Source organism: Daphnia pulex, chromosome 6 (genome assembly GCF_021134715.1).
Source record: "Daphnia pulex isolate KAP4 chromosome 6, ASM2113471v1".
In the NCBI taxonomy this organism is placed as follows: Eukaryota; Metazoa; Arthropoda; class Branchiopoda; order Diplostraca; family Daphniidae; genus Daphnia; species Daphnia pulex.
In genome coordinates, this window is record NC_060022.1 from 6,852,417 (window position 1) to 6,869,819 (window position 17,403).

Here is a 17,403-nt window from a genome sequence, read left to right on the forward strand (position 1 = left end):
TTATAACAATGAAGTCTATTTTTCGATTACAAGAAGACAACATTATGGACGACGGTTATTCAATACTCTAAAATATTGTGAGCATAACTCTTGAAAATAAGAGAAACACAAATACATAAATTTCCTATACAGCCATCCTCGAATATATTCTATTGAGTGGCATGTTGAAATAAACACCAATGATGAACAATTAAAAGCTCAGTTGAACAAAACGAGAAGATATGATTGCAATGCAGAAACGTATACAACGCAGTATTTTTAACAATAACTTCTCAATAAGGCTTAACTGCGGAAATGCCTTGACACATTTAAAAATCAGGTATGTAACACAACTTTTACACGATAAACATTATTAACGCGACTAGGTGATCGGTACAAAGTGCATTCAACAATTTCAAAATCTTAAGCAACTGCCAAAATTTGAACAAGGCCACCAAATTTTCACATTCGTAGTTTCAGAACATTTTTCTGCGATTCACATAAATAGGCATTTAGTTTTAGATTTCGTGCCGAGCCAGGCTGTAATTGGCAACAGGAGAACCCATCGAGTGCCGTGAATTACGCGCGCATCGGTCTTCGTAAAGCGACATTCGCCCTCGTGAATGGGCTGGTCTACTTGTGTGCTCTACTTCCGTGAAGTGAGTGCTAGGTCTTGGTTGAGGCACAAAGGTGCTGAGCGTTCGGGTGTAGTTGGCGTTGGAATAGTTGCGAGGATGATTGCTTCTACAAGGTAATCTGGATGACACTGTACTATCAGAGGCTTCAGTGACGGCAGTGTTTAGACTATGTAAGCTGTGACTGACGACATTATCGTTGATCACCGTTACGTCCTCGTTGCTGTTGCTTCTTCTACCGGAGTCGCCATTACCGCTATCTTTGCTACTTGAGTGTTCTGAATCCGAATTATTATCGGCAAGATACGTGTAGAGTTGCCCAGTAGATCCGACACTTTCCTTGTATGCCAAAATCTCCAAATCAGGCGGATACAACGTAGTAGGAATACTGTCGATATCGATATTAATATCCGGGTCGTCAGTATCCGTAGCCATGAACTCTACTCCAGGAAACGGTAAACTTGGCGTTGCATGCAGTGGCTGGGTCTGTAGAGTTGATGACGGCAAAGAAAGTGCATTGATTCTTGCTCTCTTGCGCGTCTGGTGGATGATGATGACCCAGACTATTGAAGTGCCCACCACGCAGCAGACAACAGCGATTATAATAATTCCAATCGTGGCCGATTCATCTTCTCTATCGCCAGATGCAAGTGATGTTGGAATAACTGTCAACATGGTCGAGTCTCTCTCAACTCCAAGAGGATTGGACATTTCACATTCGTATCGCCCCGCATCCGATGTCTTTGTGTGAACGATTATCAAAAGTTGGCTATCAGCTGTAAAAAAATGTCTCTCAGTGGCCACTAACGGTCCACCATCTTTAGTCCAGTTAAGACGAGGTTTAGGAGAACCAGACGCCATACATTCCAAGACTGTTGTCTCACCCGTTACAATCTCCCTGTCTTCCATTTGTTTAACAAATGACGGGGTTTCTGTAAAAATAAATAAATAATATTAAAATCAATATACAAATACAAAAATAATAACAAATTTATAGAAAACATTGAAGCGAAAATCAAATATTTACCAAGAACGGTCAGCGTAGCGTTGGCAACGATAACGCCCGCTACATTTTGAGCCGTACAGGAGTAAACACCCATGTCAGCTGCCTTAACGTTAACAATGAAAAAGACATCATCATTAGACATCACATGCATACGACGCTCGCGTGCTGCAGGAAAGTCATCTCCGCCATCCTTTTTCCAAGCAACTTCCGGAGGAGGGGATCCTTCGGCATGACACTCTAGTCGAGCAGTGTTCCCTGCTTTGACTCGAATATCAACTGGTGTTTTGGTGAATGTAGGGAAGACTAAATAAGGACAGATATGAATTAAATTAATAACTGATAAATTCCACCATTAACATTTCCTTGTACCATGAACGGTTATTTTAGCCCGAGAAGAGTACGTGGAACCAAAATCATTGGTAACAACGCATTGGTAACGTCCGGCATCTTCGTCCGAAATGTTTTGAAGTAGAAGCTCTGATGTCATTAGGTTTGTGCGTCCATCCGGTGATCGAGCTAGCGTCATCACCTGGCTTCCTTTGTAAACCAGATTGTCTTTTTTCCAGATGGCACTCATGGGTGAGGCCGCCGACGTAGATTCAGCCTTGCACGTTAGTGTAACATTTTCTTCCTTCAGGGCAACTTTGGTGATCGGTTCTTCAGTGATGAAGGGTTTTGGAAAGTCATCTGTTGTTTAATAAATAGAAGTATTAGGTCAATACGATGACAATTTTTTTAGCTAAAAATATTTACTAACCACAAGTAAAATTGTGAACAGGAACTTGCTGAACGACTAATCCAACCAGCTTTTCAGGGTGTCCGCACTTAAGATCTACCATTGAAGCAAGTCCACCATTAACATCCAACCAAGCTGGAAGCCACTTTAGCTGGCAATCACAAAGAAGGCTGCTACTATTGACTCGTAAATCTTCGAGCGACGGTAGCTCAGAGAACGCTCCGTCTTGAATAGTTGCAATGGCGTTATCCTGTAGGTCGAGAACCTTGAGACCTTGCATTCCAACAAAGGCTTTGCGAGCCACTGATTTAATGCGGTTGGCAGCCAAACCCAATTTAGTCACTTGGCTTAACTCAGTGAACGTTCCATTTGTGTCTTCGATGGTCCAGGAAATTTCATTGTAATTCAGTTCACTGCAAATAAAAATTTTAACATTGATTTTTGGTTTCAAAATGAATGTTATTATCAAAATCAATCTTATCATACAGTGTTTGTAACACCGGTAGATGAGCAAAGGCCCCCTCCTCCACATACGAGATCTTGTTATGATCGAGAATTAGTTGTCGAAGCTTTGGCAGTTTGGTCAACGAGGATTTTTCGACGGCTACCAAGTCATTGTGTGTCAAATCCCTAGATTAAATAATAAAAATAAAACATTTTTATACAATGCGAAAAACTAAAACGTGAACGTTAAGCAGCACATTGAATAGAAACCAATAATCGTTTAATTTACAAGCAAAATCTTAACATTTATTGCGGGCGACCACTTTTGTCAGTTGTGAAACACCATCACAGTTTCTAACACCAATTTGTATAAGTAAAGGTAGCCTTCTCAATCTTATTCATAAAAGGGTGCTTACTGCTAAATGGTACACTCACTATAAACCCTTAAAAGGGGTGGGTGAGTGGGGTATGGCCATCAAGACATACCTAGCACATAATATTTGGACTTGGGACAGTTGATGTAACATCGACGTCCCCCCACTCCCCAAACGAAATATAATCATATGATGCTCAGATACTTTAATATTTATAAATTACATATTCGTGAAAACATTACTGAAAATAAAATGTAAATCCCAAATGCACAGTTAAAATTAGAGTTATCCAATATAAATCCCCAAACTAGAGTTTATCGTTGCGTTCAAATCAATAAGTTGTTAATATTTTTCGACTGAAGGGGCAAATTGGATAGGGTTTAGGATAATTTCGTTACTTACAATTCCCACATTTGTTGACAAAACTCCCAAGCGTCCTTGTCAATGGTTGAGATATGATTGTTGCTTAAGCTTAACTGTTGCATGGAATTCAACCCGTACAGCCAAGCTTTAGTCACTGTCGTGATGTTGTTGAAATCCAGTTGCCTTTAAAAATAGGGAAATTATTATTATTTGTTGCGCTTCCTGACTAACGAAATGAACAATAAATTGAAAATAAAAAATGTAAAATTACAATTGCTGGATTGAAGAGAGTCCGAAAAAAGCACCATCAAAGAGTTGATTTATTTCGTTTCGTCGGAGGCGGAGAGCAGTCAACGATGAGAGGCCATCAAATGTCAGTCCTTCAATTTTTGTTAGTCGGTTCCGATTTAATTCACTGTTATTAATAAAGGAGCAAAAAATAATTGATTCAGCTGGGATTCTTTTCCTCTGCGATCTCGTCTGTATCGGATCATGCGATATGACGAATGATTTAATCTTCAAACTCACAGAAATTTAAGGGCAGAAAGTCTCTTAAACAGCTCTTTGGGAAGAGAGGATATCCTGTTACGGGCTAATTTCAAGTCGACGAGTGCTGTCAGATTGTAAAGGCATCCTTTATCCAGATGTTGAATTCGATTGTTGCTCAAATTTCTAAACGAGAAAGATACCATGATAATATAACACATTATATAATGAGAACGCTTTCATAATGAGTCAAACGTATGCCACTAAGGTCGAATAACTATTTAAATAATAATTCAGTTCAGAATCTAAGAATGTAAACCTCTAGCAACATGAATCAAGAAAAATGAAGCGTTAATTTGACTACACACATAAAATCCCTTGATAGAGCAAACCCCGCCAACTAAATCACGCGCGATTTTCGTCCTCGAACAGAACGTAATCTTTGTTGGCAGCTAACAGACGGCATTGTTGTTTCCAAAATAGTTGCAGTATTGAAAGCAATTCAGACCTAGGCTTGTGTGAAAGCTAACACATTTTCCAATTTTAAGATCCTTCACTTTTCCACGCTAAGAAGCTAGTCTAATAACTTTTTCCATTTCTATGATGATACTCAGAGAAATAAACGTAGAGGATATTGTTTTTTTAACTTCCATCTGTGTTCAGTGAACTACATTAAGTAGGCTTTAGCTAAGATTTAGTAAGCTACATACTTAGTAAGCTTGCATGACTTTGCACACTGTGTTTCTCATGAATAATTAAACTGATAGAAAGAAAGTATAAGTAATTCGGTTGTGCAGAATCACTTTCAATGTCTTAAACATGACCAATAGACGAAAACGGGGAATATTATAAAATATTAGTTGAAAGGGAAACTCTTGTCCATCACGTAAACACATTAATAAAACAGATTGCAGTTAATAGGCGTAATTTTAATTCTAGACGATATCTTTATCATTGGAAAGGACATTGACAGTTATTTATGTTTACTGACAAAATATTCATCAATTGCGAACAGTGCGAAAGTAACTTACAAAACTTGAAGTCGGCTACCATTGGAGAATATTCCGGCTGGAATTTCAGAGATTTTGTTGTGACTCAGATCAAGATTTTTAAGATTTTTAGTTCGAGTCAGCCACGTTCCGTTCAGTGACAAAATCTCGTTGTGCGCCCTAAAAAGGGAGAAAAAAAAAACAACTGTAAATTTGAATTCCTACAAAAGAACATTACCTCACAAAAATGAGACTGAGCAATACTTACAAATTTATCGACGAAAGATTTGCTAAGGGGCCTAGGTCAGGGATATCCGTCAACTCGTTGTGATTCAATTTCCTGTTTTTACAAACACGAAAAGAACATAAATAACAAACAAATACAAAAGAAAAACACATAAGTTGTTTTAATGTCCCGTGCAAAGAGGCGATTTCCTTGACACGCACGAGTAATATTAACAATAAAAGGCAGGACAGAATGTTAAGAAGAAATTAGACAAATTTTGAAATCAAGAGAATGACAAGGGCATTCAGATTTTCTAAACGATGCTTGTGATGGACGCAAAGCCCATGAAAGAATTTACCACTCCATAAGACTGCCAAAGGCATTCCAAAATCACGCATGCATACAAAAGTTCTTTTCTATGCATTCTGCGAGCAAAACATTAGAGGCGCACCTTTCAAGTCTTAACACTCTTTAAAAAAGACAGTTAATCAACAGACAATGTGAAAGGTAATTTGTGTGAATGAATGTGAATTTTATCTCAATAACTTTCAAAATGTCTTTGAACCTTCCCTATATCTATATTCGTTTAAAGTAGATAATAAGAATGACACTGGTTTGTTATTGTCGACAACGAAACCCAAAGGACTTAAAAGACCTTTAAAAAAAAAATTGAAATCTAAAAGGAGAAATGACACAAGAGTACTTACAATTCATTGAGGTGAACTGATGAAGCAAGCGATCCGGGCACGATTAATTTTATTTTATTATTGCTGAGATCCCTGATAAAATAAATAAATAACCATTGGGTGAATCACAGAGTATTGAAAACAATTTTAAATTCAATTAAATTAACACGGTTTAAAAAAACCTAGTGGAACGAAAAATGTAGTTTATCGTTACCAGGTATAGGCGGAAACCAACGCTAGAGACCTAGTGGCCGCAGGGATACACTAACTATATGCGCCAAAATGTGCCTTATATGTGTAGGCCTATCGAAGTGCTTATAATTGCTACAGACAAACGGATATACATCTCTTCACCTTTTCCAAGAAAGATCTGAAAGAAATTTACTAGTTGTTTTCCCTATTGATCACTCACATTTTCTAGAGGCGGCCAACGATGAAAACGACTACCTCAAGAGACAAGACACATATGCAGGATCCTTAGTGCCGAGCAAATCATGGTCAAAACGTTAAAGAAAAAACGATTTTACCCCGGATAGTCATCAATTGATTGTCTTGGACCAGTAAAACGGAAACAATCTATTACGACGGAACGTATTCACAGTCGAGCATGAAACAAAAATGGCAGTAAAGGGGGTCACTCACTCCATTTCATTCGAGATGCAGTTCAAACGGCATTTGAATTTGACTTAATTAGAACGAGTGGATTTTCCCATTGCAGTTGAGGAGTGGGGATCAAATTCAAGCGAAACTTCGTTCGCAGCGGAAATTCGAGAGATAAATAACTTAACTTAGCATTTAACAATGTAGTATTTTAGTTTCTAGACATCGTAAAAAACATAGGAATCAAGTGGCATGTGTGTATGCATCTAGCGAATCCCTTACCAACAACCACTAAGTCCCTCGATTCAGAATCATATTCTCTCTTCTGGAAAAGTCATTTCCTCGAGCCCTTCGACCAGAACATTTTCCCCAAAAGAAAAACAGAAAGAGAGTTCGGTAGGCAGGGGGAAAGGTGTTGGAATGCTTGTATCTCATCATTTTAAACATGGGGGAGAAATAAGAGGAGGTGAGGGTAAAAATTATAAGCATTAGACACCTACTATGCATTCAAGTTTCATTTCTGTGTTGGTGGTAGGGTGGGTTCTCCCCTCTTCTGCCTCCCCTCCTTAAAAAAAAGGACCCAACATTTTCTCTTTTGTGTACAAGTTCTAAAAGAGGGAAGGGGGGAAAAGAAAACCTTAAGGAAGCGCCAAATCTTAAAAAAAAAAAAAAAAAAGGACGACGAGGCCACTCAGGGTCTCTGTTCTTCTACTACAACCCCAAAAGGTGCGGGGCTTCGGACACCACAGGGGAGCACCTTTTAACCCCTCCCTTCACAATCCCCTATCTCTTTTTTCTTTCTTTGTATTTACTTCCTAGGCAAAGCAAATGTACGTTCTTCATCTTTTCACTATTTCAGAGACATCTATGACGAATGTTTTGTTAAAAAAACCTCGAATACTGAAGATACTATAGAAAATAACTTAAATTATTTTTCAAAGTATAATTCTAAGCTTCCAATAAACTTGTTTAGAAATATTTATTGATTATGTTTCAAGTTACTTACAATTGTCGAAGATTCTTGAGATGGCCAAAATGGTTGGAGCTAAATGTGTTAATGAGGTTTTCCTGTAGCTCCCTAAAATAAAAGTTGTTTAGTAATAAAGACTGAATAATCCAAAATGTCAACACTGATAGACCACAACAATAGCTTAGGTAATAGTCACTTGCAAAAAATACAACTAGAAACAACTTTGTTTCTTGTAGTTTAACACACAGAGAATGTATAAATGTACTTACAAAATTTCAGTCCAGAGAGGCAAATCTTTGGGTATTTTGGTAAGCCCTTGCTTGCTACAGTCAACAAGCGTACCAAGGCAAGAACAATTGACCGGACAGGAATTGGGCTGAGCCACTGAGAGGGAAGCACATAGGGAAAGCCACATAAAGAGGAAACACCAAACGTTAGTTTTTTCGTTTAAAAACCACGTCACTTTTGGCCAAATAGCCATCTTCTAGTCTGCTCTGTTCTTTTCTTCTCTCGAGGAGGGGAGCGTTTTCTTCGAATACCAAATGATGGCGAGGAGAGTGAGTCAGGGAAGAAAAACTTGACTCAAACAATTTTTTATAGTCACACACTACACTGAAAATCCATCCACAAAGTATACATCGATGTGCACGATGTAAAATGTTATTCTACTTTAGTATGTGCGTATGTTTCGCAGACGAAATGTCAAGGTAAACTGTTGAGAGTTTTGACTAACGTCAAAAGATACTAGGCGCGTCCATTTTGGTCTCACTGTACTGCTAAAAGTTAAGGCCTGCCCAAGCCCATGGCTATGAAACGCCGTCTGGCGGCAAACGATTAGTTCCTATATTGGCCGCAATATAATTACATTAATACACATGGTCTCTGCTGGCGCTCTAGGACCTACCGTGCTAATACTGCAAGTCTAAGTTACAATTGGTGTAATATACAATGGCGCACATGCATTCATGATTCAACAGTCAACACAGATGCGGCTCAGTCTACTCCTCTAAAGTCTAAATTAACTAAGTAAAGTAAACAATAATAAAACCAGATTGCAGACGAATTGTGTTATTTATTATTATTATATATTTTTAAAATTTAATTTTACTAGACAAAAAGCTTTGAGACTAATAATTGATCGTGTGGCATTATATTTTAAGGATGGACTATCCACTCTAAAGGATGAGTCTGTGTTAACAACGGCGAGTTTCGCGATGAGATTTTTCGCATAGCTCCGCATCATTAATTAAGTTATTAGAAGAATAAAGCTACATACTTTATTGTTTGCAAATTTTGTTGATTAAAATAGTCATTCTATATCAAAGTTATTAACTAAGAATCCACGCATTTCTATTAATATTTTAATTTTCCTGCCTTCTTGTTATTTGCGTTGCTATCGAATTATTTATTTTTTGGACAAAAGATAAAAATTCTCACGGCTACAAATAAAACTCATCCAAATAAGTCTTTCAAAGCGGACGGAAAGCAGTGCCTTTATTTTCAAAGGAAAAAAGAAATACCAGGGAGAAATTGTCATTTTATGTTGCAGACATCGGAAAGAAGAGCCCGAGTTAATGGGAGTAAAATAGCGACACAGTAACACAATTGATCCTGAAAATTCTGTCTGCATAAATCATAGAAGATTCGCTGGGACGAGGGGGTTTACTGTGGCCAGGTGTTTCTGCCATTGAATCTGTTCAATACGCCCTGCAGTATACTACACAGAACAGTAAAAAAAAAATAAAAAAAGATAGGGAATGAATAAGGGGGATTCGTTTCAAGAATAAAAGGTTTTTTTTCTGAAGTGGGGTGGAGGGGGGGGGGGGAGGGGTACTACTGAAAAACTGGAAAAAAGAAGAACTGAACTCAAACCCGTACCACCAATACGCTCTCACCCACCTGCGATCAGGTGTACTACCTACTCGCATCTAACACAGAAAGAATGACTTCTTTCAAATAGGCTACTCCTTTTTTGTTCAATTGAAGCTAAATTCAGTTCAAACCGTGTCAGATTTTAGTCTTTGAATTTGTTAGGTTAGGGTTTGTCGTCGCAAATAAAAGGCTGAATTTTAATTGAAGATGTATATGTAAAGTTTACGAGTTACAAGTTACAAGTTTACAAGTTTTTAAAACTCCCAATCCATAACATAAAAAGGGATGTAAAATAACTTCTAAATAAAAATAGACATGATCAAATTCTATCAAAATCTCCCTCCCCTCCCCCATGGCGTTAAAGTTCTTCGTCGGACCTGTTCAATTGCTTAAAAGAGCCCTAGAGTTTTCACCGAAACAGGTGTGAAACTGAACCTATTCACACCTTCGGCCATTCTTTCGAATAAAGACTGCCTTTTTTATCTTTCCGAATTCTCAGTTTGTGCCGACGTTTATTTCGTTGAATTCGAAATGCCCATTGGTAGAAAAGAAGAAGTATTTTTAACCCCAATGATTTGTATTCCATTCCGTCCTTGTCCTTCTGCAGAGTGGTGGGTCCTTATACTGTACTGTATGCTCTGGAGATGTCCATTCTATTGTTAAATGCACAATACGCGAAGGAACTCAAGAGAAGAAGAATGAAAAAACTTAAAGGCGGAAGGGCCGCCTACATTTTCGATCCCTTAGGTACCAAATTCATTTTGCGTGCTAGTGACCAGAGGATGAAAAAAGACATTGATACTATATAACTTTTGGCTTTTATTAACGGAAAATAATACTACGAAAGACATAAAAATAAAATAAAGGGTGTTTAAAACTTTATTAAAAACTGCTAGTAACCTAACGAACAAAAAAAAAAAAAAAAGAAAACAAAAAACGAGCAAAAAAGAAATAAAACAACAACAAAAAAAAAGAACTTAAGTAATTAGTAGCGCAACTTCAATTTTTTGAACACGACCAACGTCACCAACCTTTTTTTGATCAAAATTGTAATAAACCGAATTCATTCAATTCTATTGTGTGATTTAAAGTGTTATAAATCAAATAAGTGTTGCGTGCAGGAATAAAAAAAAAATCCCATCTAAATTTGTACTACTTCCAAGACAAGCGCAAATGACCATAGGGGTTATCATTTGTCTCAATCACATACTGTAGTTTGAAATCATTTTTTGGTAATAAAAGTGTGCTGAAATGACGGGGGAAATGCCTGGAGACATCTTATACCTTAATCGCGAACTATTTTTTTTCTTCTTTTCGCATCAGTATTATTTAATTTTTTATGTAAGAAGAAGATTGACGTTTCATTTCTATTACCAACATTACAAACAGAAACAGAACAAGACTGTATAGTGTATACGTTGGGAGTGTGCTGGCCAAAATAGAACACTGGAGGGGACGGGCACAGAAGAGTCAAGGGAAAAAAAAACAAGAAATAATAGTTGTATTTAGATGTTCCCCGAGATTTGATTTCCTCTTTAGTTCGTATCTAGTAGAATTCTAAGCCCAATACTACTTCATTTAGGGTGACAAGGAGTCGTGAAGATAGCTACTAGGTCGAGATTTCGCGATTGGCGTTGAGGAAGTAGGAGTCATTGGTGTTCGGGTTACTTCCGAGTTTTTAGTTGTCATTAAACCGATGGGCACAGGAAGAGGTTTGATGACACGCGGACCTGAGGGAGCACCTCTGCGAGTTTTCTTTACGGACCCTTCCGATTTAGATTTTCGATTTCCTTGGTGAGCAGGACCAACCGGTCTTAAGCGGGGTCTTCCAGGGCGACGTTTTACTGTTGGGCTAGCTGAAATGTCTTGCACCGTTGCATGCGCTTCCTCTCCTGGTAGGTCAAGAATTTTGAATTCACTAGTTTGTATGATACTACAATTTTGACTAATACCATTATTGCTAGATATGTCTGATAAACGATTTGCTTCTGGGCTCAAAAAGCCGACTTCATTCTCCAACGCAGGTTTAGTGGTCTCACGACCAGTCCCGGACGACGAGGCCATAACTCTAGAACGTTTACCAGATCCTGGTGGACGTCCTCGTCTGCCTCCTCGATTGGGTCGGGGTCGTTGACGACCCGGAATTAGAGGTGTAAATCGTCCAACACCTAAATTACCGAAACTTGGTTAGTCTTTCTCGTTATAATGTAAGAGTTCGTAATAAATTGCCTGATGAATCCACTAGTCCACTATCATCGACCACCAATGATCCATCATTAGACGTTTCATCAAAACGAAATCCACTTTGAGACGAATGCTAGAAAAATACAACTATTTAGGGAGGTTTTCAATAATCGGATTATAAGTTTAATCAACAAACCTCAGTTAAAGTTGGACTTGCGGCCGGAGTGTATTCGGTGGGTGTAGCACTGCCAAGACAAGTGCGTTTGGCTTCCGGCATCTTTTAATCATAATAAAAAACAATTAACAAACAATAGAAAATTTCGATAACCAAATTATGCAAGAAATCGTACCACCGAAGTTGAACTTCCCATGTGCTTCCGCTTTCGTTCAGCTTCACGTTCTAATTCTTGTTGTTTCCGTTCTGCTTGCCGTAGGCGATCTACATATATTATTACATTACGAACGTCATGTTTAGGTAAGGAACATGATTTCATTCTCGAGACTTATGAAAGACGTACATTTTCTTTCGATTTCTTCATCATCCAGAAGTAAAGAAACAACCTCAGTCGGTTTTAAAGTATCTGGTTTGAAATTGCCGCCGGAAATTACAATCTTTTGAATTTTGCTCTTTTCTCGAGCACGTTGTAAAATGCGCTCTTCAATTGTGCCTTTACAAATTAACCTATAGACCGTCACCTGAATGAAGAAACACGCGAATTAAGGTATAAAAATTATTACCCAAATAAAAAAAAAACTATATGTTCACGTGCCTGCTTTGTTTGTCCTAGACGATGAGCACGATCCATAGCCTGCTGATCCACGGTAGGATTCCAGTCACTATCATAGAAAATAACCTGGAAAGTGGTAACACTATTAGTTAAAGAAAGACTTGTGGTTAAAAGTAAAATACCGTGTCAGCCGCCGTCAAATTGATGCCAAGACCTCCTGCACGAGTACTTAACAAGAAGACAAAAATGTCGGACCTAGGTTTGAAACATAAATATACATACAATAAATTTAAATCAAGTTTAAGTGCACTCAGCCACCCGCATTACAAAACAGCAAACCACATAAATACGTCCCCCCTTAAACAATAAAAATAAAAATAAAAAAAAACAAACAAACAAAACCTGGTCTGAAAATCGGCGACCATGTCTCGGCGATCAGATATCTTTGAGGACCCATCTAACCGCATGTATGTCCACTTGCGATGCCACATATATTCCTGGAGAAAAGAAAACATTCCTTAGGAAACATACCAGGTGAAAGTTTAATTTTGTGTACACACCTCAAGCAAGTCAATGATTCGGGTCATCTGCGAATAAATTAATACTCGGTGGCCTTCACTTTTGAGTCGGCGTAGCAGGGCATCAAGAACTTGTAACTTGCCTGCATCACAAATTAATGTTTCCTTGTCTGCAACAATTTGTAATAATTCATTACTGCAATGATCAGAAGAAAATTTTGCTTGTAGTGTCGGATTTTACCTGGAAGTATCACATTGGACCAGCCCTGCTTTGGCTTAGCAACTTCGAGTCCGCCAACACAGGACGATTGGAAAATTGAGGGTGTTGCTTCACGAACTTCAGCTGATCCACAGAGGATCAGATTCTTTCCTTCAGCGCTAGCGCAATGAGAGAACTTTTCTAGCCAGTAGGCTGCGCTTCTGTCGCTACAAACAACAGGAGAGCCGCGGCAACTCACCTACGCAAGCATTGTTACACATGTCCTAAGGGATACAATTATTAATAATGATAATACCTTCAAAATGGGCAAGGACAAAAGATTTGGCATGTTCGTCCACAAACACTTTAAGGTTTGTGTTGGCCGAGACACGAACGGAAATTCGGAAGCACCAGCAGTTTTAGCTTTGCGGTTTCGTAAAATCCGATGCTCAATTGTTTCTGGCATATTTGAAAGCCGGTGATCCAAGTGGGCATAGCCTGTTCCGATAGATGTTGTGAAAACAAATGACGAGAGGATGTTGCTGGATTTCACAGAAGCTGAAGATAATGCATTAAGAGGCTGAATGAGTAAATGAGGTTTTACTCCATCCTTCCAAATTTGGTTATGGAGCTGGATTGCTTCACATTCCAAAACAGTGCGACCATATTTCAAACTGTAAAAGTTTTAAAGAAATGTAAACAACTGACAACAATCAGAAGAATATCAGAAATTACCTTGACAGAATTCCATTATTCATAATGGAAAAAAGTTCGAAGGGAGAAAGCCCCATCAAACGGCTAAACGATACAAAACTTTCAACCAGCAATGAGCCATTCGTAATTTGCGATTCAGACGGGAATAAAGACCGGTGGGAATATTCTTGACTCCAAATAAAAAAACGACCTAATAACAAATGACGGCGGCTGGGGAAAGCTGTGTGTAGAAGCCCTTGGCGAAACAGGAATTTGGGTAAATCGTACGATGCAGGTTGAAAGAAAAAAGGGGATTTTGCCTCTCTTCTTTCAAATAGCTCAGGATGGTTGCAAACCTGTGAATGGAAACAATCATGTCAGGTAATATCATATAAAAGATATTAAGATAACATAAATAAAATATAAGATAATATAAAATGTATTAAGATAAAGATTTATACCTTTCTGAACTGCATAACAAGATTCATAAGCGTCGTCGTGGCGTTTTGAGCAGTGGCGGATGACCCGCCCGAATACAGCAAATCATCTATACTGATTTTTCTTTTAAGTGCTAAGAAAATACGAAATCATTGATGAAGCAAGTGAAAAAACAAAAAAAAAAAAACATTGTCTTGAGGAAATACCTTGATACAACATTCGCTGTCGGTTGGTTAGTGGGCAATACATCATAATCTCAATTTTGTCCGAAAGTTCATTTTCAACGTCTTTTTTAACACGACGTAGCATAAACGGCTTAAGAATCATATGCAAACGAGACAAATGTTTTTCATCGATGCCCGTTTTGTTTTCAGCATGAGACTCAATGTCTTTAGAAAACCATTCGTTGAACTCCTCGTGTGAGTCAAATAAAGTAGGCATGATGAAATGAAGTAAAGCCCACAGTTCAGCCATGCTATTTTGAATCGGCGTACCAGATAAAAGAAGTCTGTTGCGACAGTTAAAACCCAGAAGCATTTTCCAGCGGGTACTAGAAGCACTCTTGATGGCCTGTGCTTCGTCCAATATCATATATTGCCATTTGATTCGATTGAAATATTTATAATCTGTCACGATTAGCTGGTAGGATGTTACAACTACGTGAAAGCTGGCATCTGGAGTATGCAAATTTCTGGTATCCCAAAATTTCCGAAGGATTTTTCTTTCCTGGGGGCTTCCCCAATAAGGGATAACTTTAAAGTCTGGGACGAAACGTGCTAATTCTTGCTGCCAATTATGTAGTGTTGAGGCTGGTGAAATGATCAGAAACGGACCCCAGATTCCATATTGTTCGGTAATGTGAGCCAAGAAAGCGATCGACTGTACTGTTTTACCCAACCCCATTTCGTCGGCAAGAATGCCATTTATGCCTTCGTCGTACAGGTTTGCGATCCAATTCATACCCTTTAACTGATACGATTTTAAAGATCCTTGAAATATTTTTGGTTGCGCATGCTCCGGACGTGCTGTAAAACGTTAAGTATGCATTAATTAAGGTTTCATCACTCATTTTGTTATTTTATTTTTTTACTTACCATGAACTTCGTTCGAGGTTAATACTTCTAATTCCTCTTGGTCATCGAACTGTTGCGTCTGTTGTTGATGTACGTGAAATGCTGTGTTGACATTGTTCATTACACGCTGTTTGGTGGCTTCGCAGTCGTAATCATCTAAATATGCTAATTGCGGATTGACTTCTTCATCAAGGTGGCCGAGAATCAAATCGTGTTGAGCAGCTGCATCAGGGTTTCCTGATATTTTAAAAAATTCGAAAATGATGTTCGATTACTTAGAAATTTGAAAAGGCCAGCGTGACAACAATGTAAATTACCAAGTTTTTTGGCCATAAAATGGGCGTACAGTTCCGTTTGTGTTATCAGGAAGTTGAGCTTCCGCTGCTGTCTCCTTGCTTCCATCAACTCCACATCGAGCTTGCGCTGTTCTTCTGCTTCCTTTTCTGCTTGGCGACGTTGAACCTGTAATTTTTGAGTAATAAAATTTCAATATTTATCTGAAAATATTCACTTGTTGTGCAAACCTTTTCAACTCTGTCATAACGCTTCCAGTAAGCTTGCATTTCACGTGTGAGTCTTTTGGCACGCCACACAATTTCTTTCATGGCTTTCTGAGACTGCATGGCACGCAAACGGCATACACGCATGCAGCCAGTTGCAGCGCGTTTACAAGAAACCAATTCTTCTTTGTGGTTATTAATGCGAGCTTTCGATGCCTACCGAAAATTGTTTTAATTTCAAGATTACATAAGTTCAATCAATACTAAGGGAAAAGTTTGTGATTACCTTGCTTATCTCTTTCTTGCAAATTAGCAACCATAATTTACGTCGTTGAGCGATCAGGGCCTTAACTGAAGGTGGGCCCTTCTCTTTCTTTAACTTTCCTTTCTTTTCAACTTTTTCCTTCTTTAATCGATCTTTTTTCTTCTTTCCTTTAGGTGAGGGATGAGGGGACGGACTAAGTGGTGTAGGAGAATGCGATAGAACAGGAGAAGGGGATTGAAGTCCACTACCAGTCTCCATCACGTTACGAAATAATCCTCCGGGTTCATCCACGTCTGATTCAAAACTAAAATCAGCAGTTTCAGAGAAGTCAACAGGCTCTTTTTTAACCACTATAAGAGAAGATTTCACGACGGTATCCGAGGATGCTTCTTTTGGTTCAAAATTCGAGAGCACAGGAGTCCCAGGTTCCAACTTAACATTTAAGATTTTCATGTCTGCTTCATTTTTATCATCTTTAGTTTTCTTCTTTCTCCTTCTGACCAGTTTAGTCTCTTTGGGAATTATCTTATCTGTTTTTTCACGACCAGATTTCAATTCTTCACTTTTCAATACAGAAGATTTATGTTCGGGATATATGTCTCTCTTTGAAAGTAGACCTGCTGAGTAATACATGAATTGTCGATTTTTTGTTGATGAGTAAAATTTGGCTTGATATTTCTTTCTCAAACGATGTAGATAGAGCAATTCATGTATTCCTTCTTCAGCCTGGGCTTCAGGATCAGACTCATTGGAACTTGAATCACTAAGAAGAACATCTTTTAACCAAGCTCTTTCTTTCCCAATTTGTTCAAAGTTGTATAAACGAAACTTATTTGTTATTCTATCTGTAAAATATGGTATAAAATATTAAGACTTTATTTTCACAATTAAAAAAGACAATTTTAACAAAAAACAAACCAGATTTTGAAACAGGCAATCCATGCAGGAACTGTACATCTTCAGGTATCTTAACAGCAGGATCACAAAAACTGTCAGATGAGTCATCTTCATCCCTGTAAGAATTCATAATTTCGTCAAGCCATTATTGCCAGTAGTAATAAATTAAGTACCTTCGCAAAACGTCTTGTACTTGATCCAGAAAGGGTTCTAATCGCAAACTTCTTTCGAGTCTTTGAATATGAACCGGTTTGGCTAAGTGCTGATCCAAGTTGGAGTCAGCCATAGTACGTTTTTTAGCCGAATTAACAATTTCTCGAACACGGTGCGGTCTTCACAAGAAAATTTTTTACACCATTACCTGCCATCAACGTGCGTTATTTCGACGAATTTAAAGCACTATGAACGCAAGTTTAGAGTTTAGGCAACGATTTTACAATTTTCGTTTTGTTGGGAGCAGACATTTTGACACAGACGTTGTCAAATGTTTGAGTGCGCAATCCCCATCTGATGGGATGATTCAAGATCCCCCCCCACAAAAA

At 38.3% G+C, this 17,403-nt stretch overlaps 2 protein-coding genes and 1 non-coding gene across 3 annotated transcripts; 1 reads left to right on the top strand and 2 right to left on the bottom strand.

Annotated features, from left to right (window-relative positions):
- On the bottom strand, window positions 1-8,310 carry LOC124196512 (leucine-rich repeats and immunoglobulin-like domains protein 3). Its single transcript, XM_046591631.1, has 13 exons — window positions 7,764-8,310; window positions 7,531-7,602; window positions 5,946-6,017; window positions 5,281-5,352; window positions 5,055-5,192; window positions 4,066-4,209; window positions 3,809-3,952; window positions 3,577-3,720; window positions 2,843-2,986; window positions 2,378-2,769; window positions 1,990-2,307; window positions 1,642-1,923; window positions 1-1,546 (listed from the first exon to the last, which is right to left on the bottom strand). Exons 1-13 carry the CDS (start codon window positions 7,973-7,975, stop codon window positions 498-500), a joined length of 3,183 nt encoding a protein of 1,060 aa, XP_046447587.1. The 5' UTR covers window positions 7,976-8,310; the 3' UTR covers window positions 1-497.
- LOC124196552 lies at window positions 3,202-3,337 on the top strand. The gene has a single exon (XR_006875753.1). It is a non-coding gene; the product is annotated as a U11 spliceosomal RNA (small nuclear RNA).
- Window positions 8,311-10,719: 2,409 nt separating the features above from the next.
- LOC124196539 (chromatin-remodeling ATPase INO80-like) lies at window positions 10,720-17,357 on the bottom strand. The gene is made up of 21 exons (XM_046591671.1): window positions 17,035-17,357; window positions 16,883-16,977; window positions 15,986-16,809; window positions 15,724-15,915; window positions 15,517-15,661; window positions 15,221-15,436; window positions 14,333-15,151; window positions 14,150-14,259; window positions 13,731-14,044; window positions 13,312-13,669; window positions 13,038-13,254; window positions 12,839-12,966; window positions 12,681-12,775; window positions 12,461-12,533; window positions 12,321-12,404; window positions 12,069-12,246; window positions 11,901-11,989; window positions 11,747-11,827; window positions 11,596-11,683; window positions 11,319-11,534; window positions 10,720-11,258 (listed from the first exon to the last, which is right to left on the bottom strand). The coding sequence occupies exons 1-21, from the start codon at window positions 17,145-17,147 to the stop codon at window positions 10,945-10,947; spliced, it is 4,749 nt and encodes a 1,582-aa protein (XP_046447627.1). The 5' UTR covers window positions 17,148-17,357; the 3' UTR covers window positions 10,720-10,944.
- Window positions 17,358-17,403: the final 46 nt, after the last annotated feature.